Source organism: Aythya ferina (genome assembly GCF_964211825.1).
Source record: "Aythya ferina genome assembly, chromosome: W".
Lineage (NCBI taxonomy): Eukaryota > Metazoa > Chordata > Aves > Anseriformes > Anatidae > Aythya > Aythya ferina.
In genome coordinates, this window is record NC_140313.1 from 855,597 (window position 1) to 874,544 (window position 18,948).

At 40.5% G+C, this 18,948-nt stretch overlaps 1 protein-coding gene across 5 annotated transcripts; it reads left to right on the forward strand.

The window, feature by feature from the left end:
- Positions 1-13: 13 nt before the first annotated feature.
- Positions 14-14,628, forward strand: LOC311426516 (thioredoxin-like protein 1). 5 transcript variants are annotated; one of them, XM_084502882.1, is made up of 8 exons: positions 14-204; positions 1,172-1,268; positions 2,261-2,434; positions 5,252-5,374; positions 5,742-5,811; positions 6,346-6,518; positions 7,661-7,765; positions 14,373-14,628. In XM_084502882.1, exons 1-8 carry the CDS (start codon positions 107-109, stop codon positions 14,400-14,402), a joined length of 870 nt encoding a protein of 289 aa, XP_084359008.1. In that variant the 5' UTR covers positions 14-106; the 3' UTR covers positions 14,403-14,628. The 5 variants fall into 5 exon arrangements, with proteins under 5 accessions (XP_084359008.1, XP_084359007.1, XP_084359009.1 ...); XM_084502881.1 differs by lacking the exon at positions 14,373-14,628 and adding an exon at positions 12,661-12,824; XM_084502883.1 differs by lacking the exon at positions 14,373-14,628 and adding an exon at positions 11,622-11,664.
- The last annotated feature ends 4,320 nt before the right edge of the window (positions 14,629-18,948 follow it).

Consider the following 18,948-nt stretch of genomic DNA (forward strand, 5'->3'; position numbering starts at 1 on the left):
CCGGCGGGCCGGGCTGGGACGGGGCGTGCCGCGCGTGCGCGGTGCGCGCGGTGCATGCCGGGCGCGCCGTGACGCTGCAGATCGCGGTCCGGGGCCGCCGCCCGCCATGGGGGGCGTGAAGGCGATCGGCAACGACGCCGAGTTCCAGCCCGAGCTCAGCGCCGCCGGCTCCCGCCTCGCCGTCGTCAAGTTCACCATGCGGGGGTGAGTGCGGGGCGGCCGGGGGGGAGGGAAGGAGGCTGCCCGGCTCACCGGCCGCCTGGCGAGCCCGCCCGCTCCGCGCTGCCGGCGCCCCGCGGCCTCCTCACGGCCCCGCTGCGCCTCACGGGGCGGCCCTCAGCGCGACACCGGTCCCGTCAGTGCTGCCTCAGCGCCCCGCGTGTGTCTGCAGAGTCACACCGACACCGCGGGGCTCTCTGCTTCGGATATATGTTGATACGCTGCTGTGGGAGTCTTCCCCTGCTCTGCTTTTTAATTGCTCCTTCCACAGCTTCGCTTGTTGTAAGGACATTGCTTCGTCAGGGTAGCTGTGTCTGTGCACTTCTTGTATGTATTATCGTTAACAAATGTATTATCATTAACAAATATGTGTTTTCAGCCAAGCCCATAGAGCTACGTTGGTGGTAACTGGCTGCAGTTACAGTCAATGAAGTTTATCATGGTAACAATCCTGCGATTCCTCCTAAAGGTTTAATATACTGTTAAATATTTCAAGTCCCACACACAGACTTCACTGTAGACATCTTTCACAGCTACAGGAATCGCTAGTACTAACTTTCTATTAAGAGCATGTTTCACTGCATCAGGAGAAGCAGTTAAGTCTTTGCGCCCACAAAAGTCCCTTTACTTCAGAGTATTTTACTCTGCAGCAAAAGGTGCTGGAGCTAAACAGATTAGATGGAAAATATGAAGTTCGTTTTAATTAATAGGTGCAGCTAATCATGTGACATTGAAACTGTCTGAGGAAGTGGGAATTAACACTTTGTGATGTGTTTCTAAATGTCATTCTTAATTGTATCAGCAAGATTGCTCGCCATCTGTCAGCCAGGTAGGAAGGTTATTTTAACGTGAACCAAGGATGTAGTAAGAACGTGAATGCGCTAAGTCTGCGTGGGGCAGGTATCTTAAAAACAAAGCAAAACAATAATCGTTGAATTTTTTGTTTTTACAGATGTGGCCCTTGTTTAAGGATAGCCCCAGCATTCAATGCGCTGAGTAACAAATATCCCCAGGCAACTTTTTTGGAAGTGGATGTGCATCAGTGCCAGGTTGGTATTCAACAACTCTTTTTCTTTAGCGAGAGAAAAAGAAGATAAAATAGAGTAAATGAGAAACTGAAAGGAAAGCTGTTCAAATGGTATAGTAAGAGTATCCATTCTTGTGTTTGGTAAATAACAAGTAACTTATGCACAGAAATGTGAATGAACCATACTTTTATTTCAAAATGTATTCTTGCAACTGTCACTTTGTTACCTTTCATTCAAGTGTTGTACAAGTGGTTTAACAGTTTCTGCTGCCTGTGCTACTTAAATAATACAGTTTAAAATGAGAGAACACCAGTATGAATTAGGAAGAGCAAGTCTTTCCAAACGATTTCTGCAATAATTACTGAATAAAATGAGGAATATAACAAACTGGTGATGAGCTGTTGATTGACTTAAGGGTCATTAACAAAAACTAACAAGGATATGTTGAAAGGAAATTTCTTGTGTTACTGCAAAGGAAAGTGGGACAGAGATGAATGAAGACGTATCAACGCTTTGCAAATGATGCTTAATTATGGAAAGCTTTGGGAAAGCTCCTATGGGTGCATAACATACATACAGGTAGAAATCAAACGGAAATCATCTTCTAGAGTGGCAACTTCCAGGGTGTGCGTGAAAGTGCCTTGGGAAAGGGAAGAAATACAAGTGTAAAGAATGCTTGTGAAGGGGTAAATGAAGCAGGCTTCTGCCTTCGTGAGCAAGCAAATAGTATGACTTTCATGGCATACCAACAAATCTACTGACAACATGAAATCCATTCAGATACACTCAAATGTATGAGGGATTAGGAGGATCTGAAGGACTTAAATTAATTTGAAATGGTTGTTCAAGTTGGAGATGTTTGTAAAATAGCAAATACTGTTTGTGATTTTGGGGGGGCTAATGTATCTTGATCAATGTGTTGTGTACGTTGTCATCTAGGTGAAAACAACACTTCTGTCTGATATTGGTAATGGTCTGTTAGATAACACTTGTAACTAATTTATGCATTCTAGGGAACAGCTGCTACCAATAATATATCAGCAACACCGACGTTTCTGTTTTTTCGAAACAAAGTGCGAATTGACCAATATCAAGGAGCAGATGCTGTAGGTTTAGAAGAAAAAATTAAGCAGCACCTGGAGAATGATCCTGGAAACAATGAAGATACAGATATTCCAAAAGGATATGTATGCATCTCTTAAGTCTCTTTCTAACACTTGCACAACTTGAACCTGTTGAAAATGTGTTCCTTTCTAAACATATTCTTGTCAAACAATGCTACTTCAGGCAAAACTACAGGCTTCCCGTAGCTTTAGAAAGATCACCCGTCTGGGTTTCCTTTTTCAGACAAAATTCAAAAAATTAACTGTACTTACTAAATATGTGCATGTCACAGAATTGGAAAATGTTTCAAGAAAAATCTCTAAGCATAGCCCTTAGTGATTAAAATAATGAATTTCACGTTTTTTGAAGACTTTGCTACAGCTGTGTATTCTTTTTCTTACCCCTTCTCAGACATCACAATCTGTTTTCCCAAAACGCTTTTCCAAGTGTAAAGTCTTCCGTGGAAAAAATACATCGTTAGACGTAGCTGTCAAAAACTTTGAAAAATTACTCTAGCTGGTCCTTAAGAAATACTGTTATTCATGTGTTGCTAGGTGAATTTGTTGTTTATGGATTGCCTTTTCTTTTTTCTTCCTTGTGCACCTCCATTTCTTAAAACTTCTTTCTCATCTTGTTAAAAAACAAACAAAAACCTAAAACCCGTTGCTGGAGAAACTTTCCTTTTAATACTTAATGAATACTATTTTGCTTCTTTTGGGGTACTAAGTACAACTGCAGTAATCGCTGATCAGCTTTCATGGATAACATAAACTAAGTAGATCACAAGTTAAAAAAGAAAAGTCAACACTTGTAAATATATATTCTTATCCTAAATAGTTTTTTAAACCTGACATCTAAATAACACAAGGAGAAACTTATTTTCCTAATAATTTAAAAATCTGTATTTTTGATTTTATCACTGTGTGATTTGTATGTGTCTTCTAGAAAAATCAAAATCGCTCAATAACAGAACCACCCCCTTAGAAATACTCGGTGCTCTCAGGAAATTATTTTCACCGTGTTCGGCGTGTTTTCCTGTTACCTTAAGCAATTGTGTTTCAAATCACAAGCCGATCTGACAGCTGTACTACCAAACACATGTAAATGAGAACTCTAATGTGACAAAACACTTTCCTAGAGCTGTCATCTTAGGTGGTGTTCTCCAAGCAATCCTTGGTGTAGGGTTACTCCTTAAACGAGGTTGTCTATTGTTCTGCCAGGAGTATGAACCCAGTTAGGTGAAATACAATACACCACTGCGCTGAACTGTGACATGTGACTTAGTTATGTGCTACTGCTGTAGCGTGCACATTACTTGGCATTAGCAAATCTAATATGCTCAAAATACGCTAAACTTAGCTGTGATGAGTATCTGTAGAAGTCAAAATGATGTCAAATGCAAAGCCAGGTTTCTTTGGAGGGTAACTATTTGAAATTCATAGCTAGCCATATCCTATCAGGCATGTGAGGAGGATGCAAATCCAGCTAAATGTTTCTCATTTAAGAAGCTTCAAGGGCACAGGTCACTTGAATTTCTAGCAGTTCAGCTACTTGTTAGCTGTTGCACAGTATGCATGGCACTTCATTTTATATGTGAACACTCACATCTATAATTACTGTGAAATCCTGCGTAGAGGTACTGGAATGTCACAGGACAAAGGTTCAGCTTGTTAGATAGCAGCCCAAGACACACTGAAAATCATTCAAGTAGCAAGAGCAAATATGTGAGGTTAGCGTGCATCTCCAAAGTTATATTTGTTTTGAGATGGAGATGGCATCTTCTATTAAAAGTTAATCTTGTTAGGAGATCTTACTTCATGGGGGTAAGACCCTGAGTGCATTCAGGACTATATGAGCCGAGCAGGAATTCTGTTTGACTTATTAGCAGTAGGCTGGAATGCAGTTTTAGAATATAGTTGACCCAAACTGGACTGCCAGCTGCTCCAGGAATGCATCCTTCTCCCCTTGCACAGCTGCATGCCTCCTTTCTTACCTTGCGTCTGCTGAGCATGCAGGATGCAGGCTGGGTTTTCGTTTGGATGTTGCAGGCAGGCAGAGGGGGCCTGGAAGGGGAAGGGTGGGCAGGTGAATTATTTGTTTATTTTGTTTGGACTAGCATAGTTGGGAGAAGTGGCCAGCAGTGATTTGTGTTCTCTCAGCAGCCTGTGCTCGAATTTCGTTTATATCATGAAGCTAAAGCCTGCCTAGTAACACGCAGTCATTTTTTTCACGAGTGTGTGTTACTCTTTGGGACCTCATATGTCTCTAAGAAAGGTATTTCAGGTTGCCATGCCAAAAGTTCCTATAGGTTTTGTCTGGAGTTTTCTCTGACTGTGTGCTGATTGTGATCTCAAATTCGTACTGTTGTGGTATGAGATGTTGATACTGTGTCTTCAGGCCTTAAGGTAACAAAATACTTGATTTTTATATATATATTTAAAAAGTGGCTTACTGTGCTTCAGTTGCACTTGGGTTAGTTTAGTTTATGCAGAAGGGAGAACTATTTTGGATGGGAAAGCCATTTCTGTTTTATCTGCTAGCTTAATCGTAGCTCCGGTCTAATGTCAGTGTATTTGTAGCCAGGTGAAGTTAATCAAAAGTGTATCTGAAAAATTCTCCCTGTGCCCAATAGCTTATTCTCAATATGGTAAACTTGTGTGCTGGGGGGTGGCACTTTGAGTGGGAAAACACTGAATTCTGAATGGGATACATCTGAGTACTACAGCATTTTTAATTTTATCTTTTTTGTTTTAAAAAAAAAAAAAAAAGCCCTGAGGTTTTCTGTGTTCTGTTTCTTAATGTGTTGAATGGGGAATTTCATTCATTCCAGCGTCTGCTAATCTCAGATAAGTTCACGGCAGATTTAATGCGCTCAGTAATGCTTTTCTTTTTCCTTTCAGATGGATTTAATGCCATTTATCAATAAAGCCGGCTGTGAATGTCTTAATGAAAGCGATGAGCATGGATTTGATAATTGTTTACGTAAAGACTCTACCTACTTGGAATCAGACTGCGATGAGCAGGTACAGTAAATATTTTTCTTAAGTGAGATGCTTTCAGTGATGTCTGGTCTTTAAGCATTTTTTAAAGATCTTGATTGCTTGATACCACTATACTGGTATAAGGAAGAGTGGGATACGGTAGGTGGATGGAAGCAAAATTGGTATACAGAGATCATTGTAGCATTTTGTTTTCTATCCATTTGTGGGGGAAACTCCAAGCAGACTGACATTTACTGATGACTAGTGGCAGACTAGTGCATGTGTGGAATATAGAGAATGTAAATACTTGATTTTAAGTTACAAGCTCAGACTTCTAGTTAATTGTTGTGCTATGTTTGTTTAGAAGGATGTAGAAAACAGTATTTAACAGCAACTTTCTCCTCCACAGCTGCTTATTACTGTAGCTTTTAGTCAACCGGTCAAACTTTATTCTATGAAACTTCAGGGGCCAGATAATGGTGAGTGAGATGTCTGTTTAATTGTATCCTTTGAATCGAAGCTTTACCCGCGTTTAGCTTAAATTTCAAAAAATGATGCTTGTCCCTAGAACCTCTTGCCTTCTGTGACTCCCATAGCAGCTTCAGTAAATTTGGTGTAAATAAATAACATAACAGATTGATCTCACAGTAATACTATGCTGTTGTTGTGCATTGGTATGACACAAATAAATATTTACTGTATTTGACATGCTGTAAGGAGAACCGATATTCTATTCAAGAATTAAACGTAAGAGCTAGTGAACGGCATATTTTAATTTTTATGCTAATTGATTTATGTTATACAATTACAGAAAATACTCAGGTATGACATCACCCAAACCCAATTATTTTTAGACATTTCATTGGATTTCTTGTATGGAATTCTGTCACTGAAATGTAGGCAAGTAGTGCAACTTCAGCTGTACCTAGATGCTGTGATAAGCAAGGGCTTTTTTGGTAGCATTTTGAGAACATATATAAGGAACTGAATCCCAATTCCATATCTTAACACAGGACAAGGTCCAAAGTATATAAAAATCTTTATCAACCTTCCTCGATCTATGGATTTTGAAGAGGCAGAGAGAAGTGAACCAACTCAAGCCCTGGAGCTAACACCAGATGATATTAAAGAAGATGGCATTATCCAGCTTCGCTATGTTAAATTTCAGAATGTTAACAGTGTAACTGTAAGTAAAGCTTCTGCTCTGAGCTTTGTGCAGCCTGAGAACTTAGACTTCTCAAGCACTGTGATGTTTGTTGATTTGACCGCAGGTGTTCTTAGTTGCTCTCCACTGCTTGCATACTATAGGTTAATGCTCAAAGGATTTCTGAAATTTAAGGTCAGGCAAGGCTGTATGCATGTGATGTTTCTGACCTCATATGTGTGATGAGGTTCATTTTCATCTCTTCATGAGAGATTGAAAAAAGGGAAGATTTTGATATTAGAAAGAAAAACCTTCTAGTGGGAGTTGTCCCTGCCCATGGCAGGGGAGTTAGAATGGAAGGGACCATGAAGATCACCTAATTCCATTACTAACACACCTTCTTGAAAGGCATCTTGTCTTCGTTTGGGGAGTTTAGGAGGTAAGAAATCCAGTTTATCAGTAGCCTGATTGCAAAAATGACAGACTTGTAAGTATCAAGTGAAGTGCTTGATACTTAAAACCCAATACCCGGTCCTCTTAAGTGTTCTTAAATGCTGTAATCAAATCACCTTTGTCTTTTAATGAGCTCTCTAACCCTCTTGCTATAAGAGACTTTCCACGAATTCCACGTAAGCTTTTTGTGACTCTTAAATGCAGGTGCAGTTCTTCCTCTCCCATTTTAAATATGGGTTTTAGTGCAATATCCACCATGACAAAGCTGATGCTGGAATTGCATTCTTCTTGACGTTATTACCCTGGCTGGGTCTGCATTAGCCCCATTTCCTGCAGTATTGCATTGAACTGCTCATCTAATGTAACCCGTGAATTCTGTTCCAAGGAAATGCTTTTCATGGTCTGAGTTCTATGTTTGCAAGTTATGGTCTCATAGTTGATTGAACATTTCAGTGCATTTCAGTTGCTGAGTGTGGTCTCAGATTGGAAGAGGAAGCAAGAAATATCCAAGCTCCATGGGTTTTTAAACAAACTGCTGGGAAAATAATAGCATTTTATATAGTCATCATTTGAAATAAGAGGACAGTAGCCTCTCTAGAGGGTAACAAGGCCTTTATAATGGGAAAAAGCATTTACTGGGGTGGTTCAAAAATCTTGGGAGGCTAACATTTTATGTATTAATTCAGGGATGGACTGTTTACCTTAGCTCTTGTCTTTTGGGATTTTTTTAGTTGTTTGTCCAATCCAATCATGGTGATGAAGAGACAACAAGAATTACATACTTCACATTTATTGGAACTCCAGTCCAAGCAACAAATATGAATGACTTCAAGCGAGTGAGTCTTCTTTCTTAAAAGCACTTATGAATGTTCTGAATGTTCTCAAAAACAGGTTGACTGAACAAATGCACTTGGTTGTTGTTATAATTCCACGACTTAAGGTAGATTTGGCCTCCCAAACAAAACGTAGATTTATCTTACAGATACTGATCTTTGGTTCTACCTATAAATTCTTGTTCATCAGCTCTGTAAAAGCAAACAACAACCAAAAAAAAACCCACAACACAAATATGGGTAAGAATGTATACACCAACTATTTAAAACACAAGGGACTTTCAAATTACGTGTGCTATAGGCAGTGTTTCTTAACAGCTGTGAGTTTTATACCTTGATTTAGAAACTTGCATTCTGATGGTGTTCAGGAAGTAGAGAAGCAAGCCTGTGTATGAAATGGAGTCTTCTTGTGACTGATTGGACTTCTGCTTTGGTGAAGGACTTTTTAGATTTTATCCAGTGGGCAATGTTATGTAAAATTCAGATCCAAAGAAGATTTTGGTCACAAAGTGGCCATTACATTAAACATACCTGCTCTTTTTAAAACTAAAGGAAGAAGTGAACAACTTGTTACGGTGTGACTTTAGACCCACGAGTGCTGAGCAATAAGGCATTCTCAATTGGTTTGATTTTTTTTTTGAGAATGTGAAATGGGTTTGAAAGTATTGAAACCTTAAAGCTACTTACGTTTTTTCTTCAAAATTTAATATCTTTTTAAAGTAAACTGCTTTAAAACTTAGCTTGTTTAGGAAGACATTTGCTGTTGTAACCCTTCCTACGGACTTCTGTCCAGGTGACCAATAACATTGAAAGCACCACGGAATTTATTATACAAACTGCCTATAACTCAAGAAGGCTAAAAATGCTAATGGTTGTCGTACTTCGTATACTTTGAGTTTTTATGTTAAAAATGATCTTAACTTTTACATTTAAAACTTAATAACTTTGCAAATAATAAAGTTAATCAGTTAACAGGTTCTGCTGTCTTTCACTGAAATGTAAAGTCATTGAAAAAGTTGCTCTAATATACTAAAATTAACGGGATACCTAATTGAGATGTTTCTAATGGAGCACTTCTGGTTCATCCAATACTAGAAATAGGTTGCTTTACTTAAAATCTGCTTACATGGTTGAGGGTTTTTTGTACAGCTTTTTTTTTTTCCAACTACTTACGATAATAGGACACTACCTGCAATGAATTGTCATTACTGTTTAACATAACATGAGTTATCTGCCTTACTTCTCTGGTATTTCGGGGAAGAGGATAGGATAGCACTCAACACTGATATTTTCGGTATCTGATAATAGTCTCAGTTTCATTTCTCTGTAAACTCTGTAAATTGGTTTTGCTTTCTAAAGTACTGAGAGTTTGTTTTCAAACAAATGCACTCTTTAAACCTGACCATCTAAATGTTCAGATAGTATTTTGGTTTTTTTGGTAACTGATGATACATTGAGGATACAAGCTGCTCTGGGAGAGGTTTTGTCTTGATACAAGATTTTTTTTTTAAAGTGAGACCAATTAATCCCTGGAACAACTGTTCCAGCGGTGTGGTGGAAACCCCTTTACTGGAGGTTTTGAAGATGCAATTGGACAAGGTGCTAGATAATCTCATCTAAGCATGCTTTTCCCGTGAAGGCTTGAAGCTGGTGATCTCATGAGGTCCCTTCCAGCCTGGGCTGGTTTATGATTCTAAGTACACGCCCAACCCCATAAAGAAGTTTAAAGTAGTGTGGGTCTCTTCTGTGCACTGTACTTAGAGGGGATTTGTCAGTCTCTCTCTGCTCTAGATGCAGCGTAGGTGTTTGGAAGCTGCTATATAGCCTGGCAAATACCGTGTTAGTTAAAATTTTGGTTTCATTGAAGTTCACCAGTGAATGTTTGCACTCTCAGGGAAAGTGATTTGTGACTTATGTTTAACTGGAAGGGGAGGGGAGCACAAACCCACAAGAGGTGGATCTACCTCACACCTTACAGGTGTGGTACTGATCCCTGGTAACATCAGGACGTTAAGGAGCTGGTCAGAACTACCATGAGTAGAAGAGCTTGCTTTGTTAGCTCGTGAGGTAGCTAATCCTCTCAGTCCTATTTTGCTTCCTGAACATGTAGTTTTAATATTAGGCTGTTAAAATATTTTATCATGCTAAATGGGATGTGTAGTCTGTCAGAGTTACAGAGCTCTTAGGAATTCTAACTTTTGTTTCCTCTCTTCCACTGATCCTGTCAGCTATGAAACCTTAATATAGTGTTGGGCATTAATTATATTCAGGCATGTAGATTAACTGGGAAACCTTATTTTTCTTTTCATCTCCTTCAGTAGTTACCCACCCTACTCCTCACTGCTCTCAACTATCTGACTTCCTTCTCTCAGCCTGCCTGTTCTGTTGATATTTCTCTTCTAGTCACGATAGAAGTAGTATTGCAGCATGATTAATGAGATGGGGGAATGCTTTTTTCCCTATATTTCTGAGAAGCGTTTGTAAGAATTAGTAAAATGTTATCTGAAGGGCTGCAATTAAAAAGCAGGCATGAGTGTGATTCCAGTTAGGGGTTTTATGATTCATCACGTTGCTGCTCAGATGATTGTAGATGTGTTCAATTTCAAAATCTAAAACAAAACACTGGTTTCAATGACTTCTGCAGAGGATCAGGCAGATGTATTTTGATACCCAGTTGCGGTGGGATGTGGATGAATGCTCAGCTGTAGCAGCTCGTTGCTCAGCACACAGTTATTAAGATGCATAACTGAAGCACCCCTGTCCTTCAGACAGCCAAGGAAAACTTGTGTTTGCTTGCGGTGCTCTGCTAACACCAGCAGGGCTGCAGGAAAAATCACCTCTTCTTGATCAGCAAGACAGTTTGTGTTTAATATAAATGAGTTATTGTTTCCAGAACTTACACTGCCAAATGCAAACCTGCAGCTCACCTACTCTGAGAAGCAGTGCTGAGGAGTACAAAGCAGGTGAAGTTAAGCAGGCCCTTCAGTAGGGATCTCGGCCTTAAGTTAGTTTTGACATATGTGTAGGTAGCATTTGGTGAATAAAGTTGGATTATAAAAAAGCTAATTCCAACTTGCTGTGGTATATTGTGTGTATCCTGCTCCTTTTAACCTCTGGGGAGGAGGGAAGTCTGGCGTGACAGGAAAGGGGAACATAAGGGGGGAAAAAATGTAGATCTTAACTGGGTTAAGCACAGGGAAGAGAGGGGAGAGAGCTGAGATTCGTTGCCCTGCTTAAATTAAGGGCGCCCAAACAGCAAAAGATTTGTGGTAAATATCCCCTTCCCATGCACATCTAACATTGAGAAGTAGTTTTTGAAAAGCGTTCCTTAAAGGTATGCCTTTGTTAAAAGAACTGTCCTTAACACTAGAATTACTGCTGCTCTTGGCCACATGTGGTCTGATTTAAGGCTTCATTTAAGCTATGCAAGCTACTGTGGTAGAGACTTGATTTGAGATTTCATTTGAGAGGTAGTAGCTTACATGTGAAGCTTGCTTCCAAATTTGCTTCTCAGTCAAGCTAATTCATGGGATAGACAGCTGAAGTGTTGGGTAAAGGTGCAGGTGCTGTGTTTTTGTAACTCGTGATTGATGGCTTAGTCTTAGGTAGATTCATGTGAATCAGGTGGTGAACTTGTAAACTCTTTTTTTAAGATGGTGCAACTTAATGTCAATATAGTTCTTGTTCACTTCTGGTACTAAGAAATAAAAGATTGCTGCTCAGTTTTGAGGCTGGGGAATGTGGACAGGTGGTGGGATTTTTTTTGGCCCCCTCCTGAACCAAGGCGTTCTGGAACTACTTATTTGCTCTCTCTGTTGCTGCTGTTTTCCTTGTAACATTTTGTTTGTTTGTTTTTCAGCTTAACTTCCCATTTCTAAAGAACTAAAAATGCAGAAGAAATTAAAAAGTAATAATAAGATTGATGTGGTGTGGCACTACTCCCTTCCTTGCTCCCTCTGCTCATCTAGCATCTCTTTCACCCTTTCCACAATCTCAGCACTGATGCAAGAGCCATCTCTGCGCCTTCTGCAATCAGGAACAGCCTTCTCTACCTTCTGACGCATCAACTCATCTTTTTCTTTTTTTCCTCCATCCAAATCTTATTTTAAGCACTTCTCTTTCAGTCTTTCAAAGTTTCTGTTCTTTTTATCCCAAACTTGACATTTTTAAAGCATAACATGTGATACTTTTAATTTTTTTTTTTTCTGTAACTCATTTTTCAGCCTGTATTGCATTTTGTGAAAGCTGTTTGAAATGTAGTTTGTGAAATGCTGTAGCAAGACTTGGCTTTTTAATCTTAGTACAATCTAGTGTTCTTTGGTGTGACCCTTCAGTGTGCAAGCCAGCGGGGGCTGCCAAGTACCCGTTACTGTCCCCCACTTGGCTCTAGGGAACCTCCTGAAGGCAGACACAGGAGCTGGCCAGTGTTTGTACAAAGGCGGCCTCATCAGGGTACTCCAACAGCAACACATCAGTTGTCTGACCTCTTCTTTATGAACTGAAAACAAAACCACGCACACAAAAATGCCCACTTCTGCTCCGCAAGGCTCAGTGATAGTTTCCCGTTGTACTGTTTGTAATGAGCCATAGAGGATGTTTTTTTTGTTGCTGTCAGGCTGTGGTTACAAAAACGGTATCAGAAAAGCCTCCTTCAAAACGTTCTCTTATTACATGGGAATTTCAGGCTGTAAGCAGTATCTTAAAGTGCACTAGATGGCCACTCCTTCTATCAACGGAAGGGAAATGGATCCGTTACGGATAAAATAATAATGATGATTGCTTGATTTAAGTTCCTATGTCCTTTTTCTTCTTGGGAAGGTAGAGTGGGGTGGTCAGAAGATGGGTTTCTTTGAGCTGTGATGACAAAATCTCCATATCAGCATGATTAATTTTCACAGATAATACACATGGGCGAGTTGTCAATTTCAACTTCAGACTGGTACAGCAATATTTTTCGTTGGAGTTACACACTTGCTAACATCTAATCTTTAATCTTTCAACTGCATTTTTTCTTTTTCTCTCTTTTTTTTCTTCTTTGCTTAATCTGTGTCTAAACACAGTTTGTCTTGGAAACACAAAGAATAAATACTGCTTCATGACCAGTTTAACTTTTTTTAACTTGATTAATTGGATCTTAATGTTAGTGACTGGTTTTCTGATTTTTTTTCTTTCCTTTTTTTTTCTTCATGTTGTCAAGTGGAATTTTCCTTAATCATTAAGTTAAATTTGCAGCTTGGTGATACGCTCCTGGTCAAAGGTTCCTTGGAGATGAAAGGGGCCTTTAAAAGGGCTTTTTGTAGATCTCAGCTACCTTGTGATGGTTACAACTCAGCTCACCAAAAGAATAGTTTACCTCCCCCCAAAAAAATCTTCCTCCAAGAAGTGGAGGGGCAGGATCAGAGAGAATTTCCATGAGTCCATGAGAATTCTCCAGTTCAGAGCTGTGGGTATATTGGTTTTGGTTTGCCATGGGTCATGTCCCACAGCTCTGTATTTCTCTATTGAATCTCATGTGGTGTATTGTCACCTGATTGCAGAGGTAATTAATCATTAACATATTTGCTATATGAGTCAGAGTACAGAAAAGGTTTTAACTCCTTGGTTTTCAGTGTTAGTAATTGGAAATTCTATATTCCATTAATGGAGATCCTCAAAATGCTCATCCTGACAAAACTATGTCAGGTCTGTAAGTGCTGCTTTGGTTAGATGGCAACGAGTTGGGAATTGTTGCCTTGCCCATGCTCTCTTGCAGTTGTTAAGCCCAAACTTTTTAAGATTTATTATCTTTTAATTTTGTTTGACTTATAAATGGGTGTTTTCTAGGGTCTGCAAGAGCACTGGAACTAATCTGAATCTTTTCAGAAAAGTGCCCAGAATCACATTGTTTTCTGCTCTCTGGATCTTGCATTCAGTTATCTTAACGAAGGGGACTGAACACCCTTCTGTTATGAACTGTGCGACCTGTAAGCTTGCATGGCAGTATGTAGAGTGCTGGTCTTGCACTTGCTGTTGGCTGCCAAAGTCTGGTGGCAGCGGTAATCTTTTCTGAAATGAGAAGTACTGAGATGACTCTGATTCCTGGTGGAGTTTGCAGAATTGGAGAGTAGAAGTTGCCCTGGTAAGGAATAATGTTTTGACAAAGACAGACTGAAAATCAGATGACATCCAGATTTCTCCTCAGGTTTGAACTGCATTATAAGGTAAATGTTCTCAGTGAAGTGCACACCGAGGGAAATGAACAAACTTATCATGGGAACACCCAGTGGTTCTCTTTTTGCTGTATTACTTTATATAGCATATTAAGGTTGAATGCTTGGTATATAACACTGTTAAACGTGGTTTAATGTTGCAGTTACTGTCTTCTAACTCTTCTCAAGTGAGACCGGTGTTTTGCTATTTGTATTAATACTAAAGATAAGTTTCTTGTGTCTTGTGTCCCTCTTAGTTCTTTAGAGGGATTCATAGCTTCTGCAAGTGCTACAACGCATGCTTAAATGCACTAATTTAGTTGAAAATGTTGCATTTATTTTGATGCTAATTTAAAAAAAAAAATGGGGACATGTCTTTGGTTAAATGCTCATTGTTTCTTTCTGTTGTTTTCTCTTATCAGGTAGTTGGCAAAAAAGGAGAGAGCCACTAGGATGCGAGACACTGGAAAGCCTTATTGCAATCAAACGAGATCTTCACTTTTATCTACTACTCCTGGATAATTGCTTGACCATAGCCAGAGACTGTCAATCTGTTTCATTTAATGCCATTACCAATAAATCATTGCTTTTGTTGAGATGGAGTTTCACTAGTGTGTTTCTGTTGTAATCCTCATACATGTATTTGTAAATAAAATTCATTACTTTTGCCAAGTTTAATTTTGTCATTCTGGTAACTGTGGCTCTTCCTTTGTTCCATTTTAAACCTAAAAACTGGACTGGCTTATCTTTAGAAACAGAAGACATAATGTAGCTTACACTTGTTTAGAGAGTTCAAAATGTTAAATATAAGTAAAACATAGATGGCTTGTTCACAGCTATCTAAAAAGAAAAATCCAGAGCTATCTGTTACAAGACTGAAGGGACTTTGGATCCCTGTTTGCACCAAATGCAGGTATTTCTCAGACAGGAATAACTTCACCCGTTTTGAAAACTTCCATTTCCCTCCCCGCCTCAAACAAGCATAGGATCAAAACTCGCAGATTTGTCACAAATGGCATGCTGGTACAAGCTGTTTGGCACAGAATTCTCGAGTGTTTTGAAATTGTTGTTTTGTTTTATTTTTTAATATTAGAAAATACCGACCTTGTTTCACAGGCAGACTCTCACAAGCTGTGCAGTTACAGGGATAAAAACACTTGTGCACCCCACCTGAACATGAATTTCTTATTGCTTTTATTGGGCATTTTTCCCGTCTCTGGGTCTTGATAAGGAAATGTTTATTGCAAATATCAATTTTGCATCTTAATTGGAATTCCTGTACCACTTTAGTACATTTTCTTGGAAGCAGGCCTTAAGTAATTTTAATAAATCGGGCATTGATCAGCACCGTATACATATAATACTGTATAAATTCCCAGTCAAACATGCTAAGTGTTTTAATTGGCATAATTAATTTCTTTGTAAAGTTAAATTTGTTACATTTCTAATTACCATAAATCCCACTAAAGCTTAAATCCTGTCCTAATTGGCATTCCTTCCTTGAACACAGTAGGGTGGTTCTTTTCTGGCTTGGGAGATTTATATGTTAATACCAAGTTAACTTTCTGTTAGCATAGATATTTTCTCCGAACAGAAAATTGGGATTGTACAGAAAAACATTCCTTGTGAGGCACTTTTTTTTTTTTTTTTAAATCTATATTGCTACGTAGTCCAGGATCCTCAGCTACCTGCATTATATTTAACAGCATGTGATGATGACTTGGTTTCTTTCATACTTCTGTAATGTTTTGCTTTAGTGGAGGATGTAAGGCATGTAACACACTGCACATAGAGTATAAAATCATTTAAAAATATAATTGAGGGCAATATGAGTAACTGTTCCTGTTTATAGTTTTGTACACTAATTACCTTTTGGGTTATTGTTTAAGTGCCTCATCTTAAGTATTGCTTACCTCATAATATTTATACCTGAGAGATTTGATAACCTAGTGATTCTCATCTTTGTAAGAGATTAGTCCAATTTCTATTGTTTATGCGACTCTTCTGTGATTTCGGTGGTTGCATGGTGCATTCCTTCCACGATGATACCATGTAAATAGATGAAATAAATGTTCAGAGGCTGTTCAGTGTTTCACTTACTGGAAGAGGGGGTAGGATGCTGCAAAAGGAGCTTGAATCAGAAGCAAGGGAACCCATAGTGTTTGCTCTTCAAATCATGCAAAGGTGGTACTAATTAATAGGAATCTGTAGCTAACCTGAGGGAGGGATTGCCACTGTTCCCTGTCTTTAGGTTAAGTTGGCTCCCTCTGCTGCTGCTTCCTGTACCTTAAGACTGTGTTCCTTTGGGGTGGGGAGGTGAAACAAGCTGCTGTATTGCTCCAAATCTTACCGAGGTAGGTGGTGTGTGCACAAACCTTCATCGCTTTGATGGGTGAGCGATCTGTGGCGTAGCTTTGCAGCATGCCGGTCTCCTTGGCCCCCTACAGCCAGCCCAGCCCTCGGTCGATGCTTCTAGCAAAGCCTGATCTGGTGAACTTCCACTGAAATACTGACTTTGGTAAAGATTTGTGGGTGGGTGTGTATTTTACAGCAGAAGTCCTAGTGCAGCTGTTAAAAATGCTTTAGGTGGGACCTTCCCCTGCTTCCTCCAGGGCTGGGAAGCTGGCCCCGGGCAGCTCGTTCAGCTGTAGCTGTGCTGAGCACCAAAAGACCCTACAGGTAAGGACCAACAGGTAAGGTCCTACAGGTCAACTGGCTGAGGGCTTCCTGAGGGGGGGTTGTGGCCGGGATACGGGGCTGGAGCTCCTCAGCAGGGCTTGGAGCATCGCTGGGGGGGCTGAATTGCCAGCAGATACTGTACACTGAGAGCCTTTGATGTAGGCTTGTCTTGTCTTATCCTTTATTATACTTGTGTGTTGAGATTAATGAGCATGCATTACCAGAAAGCTGCTGGACTTGATCTGAAGGCTGCTAGAGAGAGCAAGCACAGCACTAGGGAAGATGTTTATGCTCACGTTTATAGGCCTCAATGTTTCTACTTCTGATAAGAGTTCAAGTTATTAAAAGACTAACCTCTCAATATCATTTGGCTTCTAAATTAACGGGGAAAGCATAAAAAGTAATAATGGTGAGAAGCTAAAGCCTTTCAGAAGTGCTTGTGGTCAAGGAGGTACATCGTTAATCTGCCTGATCCCCGCGCAACGTCGCGCTGAGGGAAGCGTTGCTTCTCTCCTCTCATGTTCACGTTTAGTTGAAGGCTCTTGTAACGTTTTCTAGGCAATAGGAGACCCGACTTTGTGTCCCCTCAATGTGGTGAGGAGGAATGGGAGGGTGTTGCTGAGATTAATAAAGAAATAAAACTGCAGAGGCTCCTGTCTGCTGTTTCAGGCCTGCTTTCTGCACGCCGCCCTGCTCCGTGGGTACAGCTGGCTCTGGTTTGGGCTGCCTGAAGGAGGATCCTGCTGGAGCGCCCTGACACCAGGCAGCCCAGAGGCCTCCCCGCTTTGTCCTTGTTTACTTTTCTTCTGCAGCTTTTTTATCTGGATGCTTTTATCAGCGATGACCTCAGGCTTAGCTCTGACCCACCGGTCAGCGCTGCCAGGGCCAGCTTTACAACCCCTGCTGGGGAGCTGCTCTGAGCCTGCGCAGGTGGCGGGCCTGCTTCAGCTGCTCTTTTACTTATTTATTTATTTAATAAAACAGAGCCAACTTGCTTTAGCTATATTCCTGTCTCACTTGCTTTTGATATTGCCTTAATTTTCTGTTTTTTTTTTTTTTTTTTTTTTTTTGTTTGTTTGTTTGTTTGTTTGTTTCCTTTCTTCCTTTTTTTCCCCCTTTTTTCCTTTTCCTTTTTTCCTTTTTCTTTTTTTCTTTTCCCCTTTTTTCCTTTTCCTTTTTTTCCTTTTCTTTTTTTTCCTTTCTTCCTTTTTTTCCCCCCTTTTTTCCTTTTCCTTTTTTCCTTTTCCTTTTTTTTCCTTTTTTCCTTTTCCTTTTTTTTTCCTTTTCCTTTTTTTCCTTTTCCTTTTTTCCTTTTTTCCTTTTTTTCCCCTTTTCCCTTTTTTTCCTTTTCCCCCTTTTTTTCCTGTTCCTTTTTTTTTTCTTGTTCCTTTTTATCCTGTTCCTTTTTTTCCCTTGTATTTACTTTTCCTTTTTTTTTAATTTTTTTTCCTCTTCCTTTTTTCCTTTTCTTTTTTTCCCCCTTTTATTTACTTTTCCTTTTTTTCCCCTTTTCCTTTTTTTCCTTTTTTTCCCCGTTTCCTTTTTTTCCTTTTTTTTTCTTTTTTCCCTTTCCTTTTTTTTTTTTTTTTTTCCCTTTTCCTTTTTTTCCCCTGCTCGACCCCCCTTTCCCCCTGCCCGCGGTCTCCTCGCCCCCCACCCCGTGTCTCCCTCGTGTCTCGGCGTGGCCTCCCCGTGTCCGGGTGCCGGCGGCCGCCCCCTCCTGCCCGGGCTCGGCCTCTCCTGGCCGCTGCGAGCAGCTCGGGCCCTTCCCTTCCCTTTCCCTTTCCATTCCTTTCCCTTCCCTTCCCCTTGTGCCCAGCAGGGGCCGCCCGCTGCCCGGCCATGTGGCGCGGGGCCGCCGCTCGGTGGCTGTGCCCGGCCGCCTGTTGCTGCGGGCCCCGGGGCCGTGAGGGGCGAGGGGGGGTGGGAGCCCCTCTGCCCTGTGCTGGGCCCGCAGGGAAGGGCTCCTGCTCCCCCCTGATGGAGAAGGGCTGCAGCGGCCTCCCCTCGGTGCAGGCAACCCTGTCACGTTTGTCCTGTAACACAACAGAGGAAAAATAAAAAATATATATGTACATCAATCGCAAATCAAGCGAGGGTGAGCACCAGAAAATGATGTGCAGATGAGCAACTTCAGCTGAAATCTTAAACAGCGACTCTCCCAGCGTTGGCAGGGGAACTGGGATAGCTGCATGGAAATCAAGAAAGCCCCAACCTCTCCTGCTCCTCCTTTGGTGTCCCAAGAAGCTAAAATTGCCCTGATTAGAGGGGCAGAAATGGGCAGGTGGGTGCTTCCAGGGGACAGCGTGTTCCTTGCCT

What these genes read in the sequence shown, in the direction of transcription:
- LOC311426516 (XM_084502881.1), top strand. Translation starts at nt 107, where the DNA reads ATGGGGGGCGTGAAGGCGATCGGCAACGACGCCGAGTTCCAGCCCGAG. An exon ending in CAGATATTCCAAAAGGATAT is followed by an intron (nt 2,435 to 5,251) that starts GTATGCATCTCT and finishes TTTTCCTTTCAG; the next exon opens with ATGGATTTAATGCCATTTAT. An exon ending in AATCAGACTGCGATGAGCAG is followed by an intron (nt 5,375 to 5,741) that starts GTACAGTAAATA and finishes TCTCCTCCACAG; the next exon opens with CTGCTTATTACTGTAGCTTT.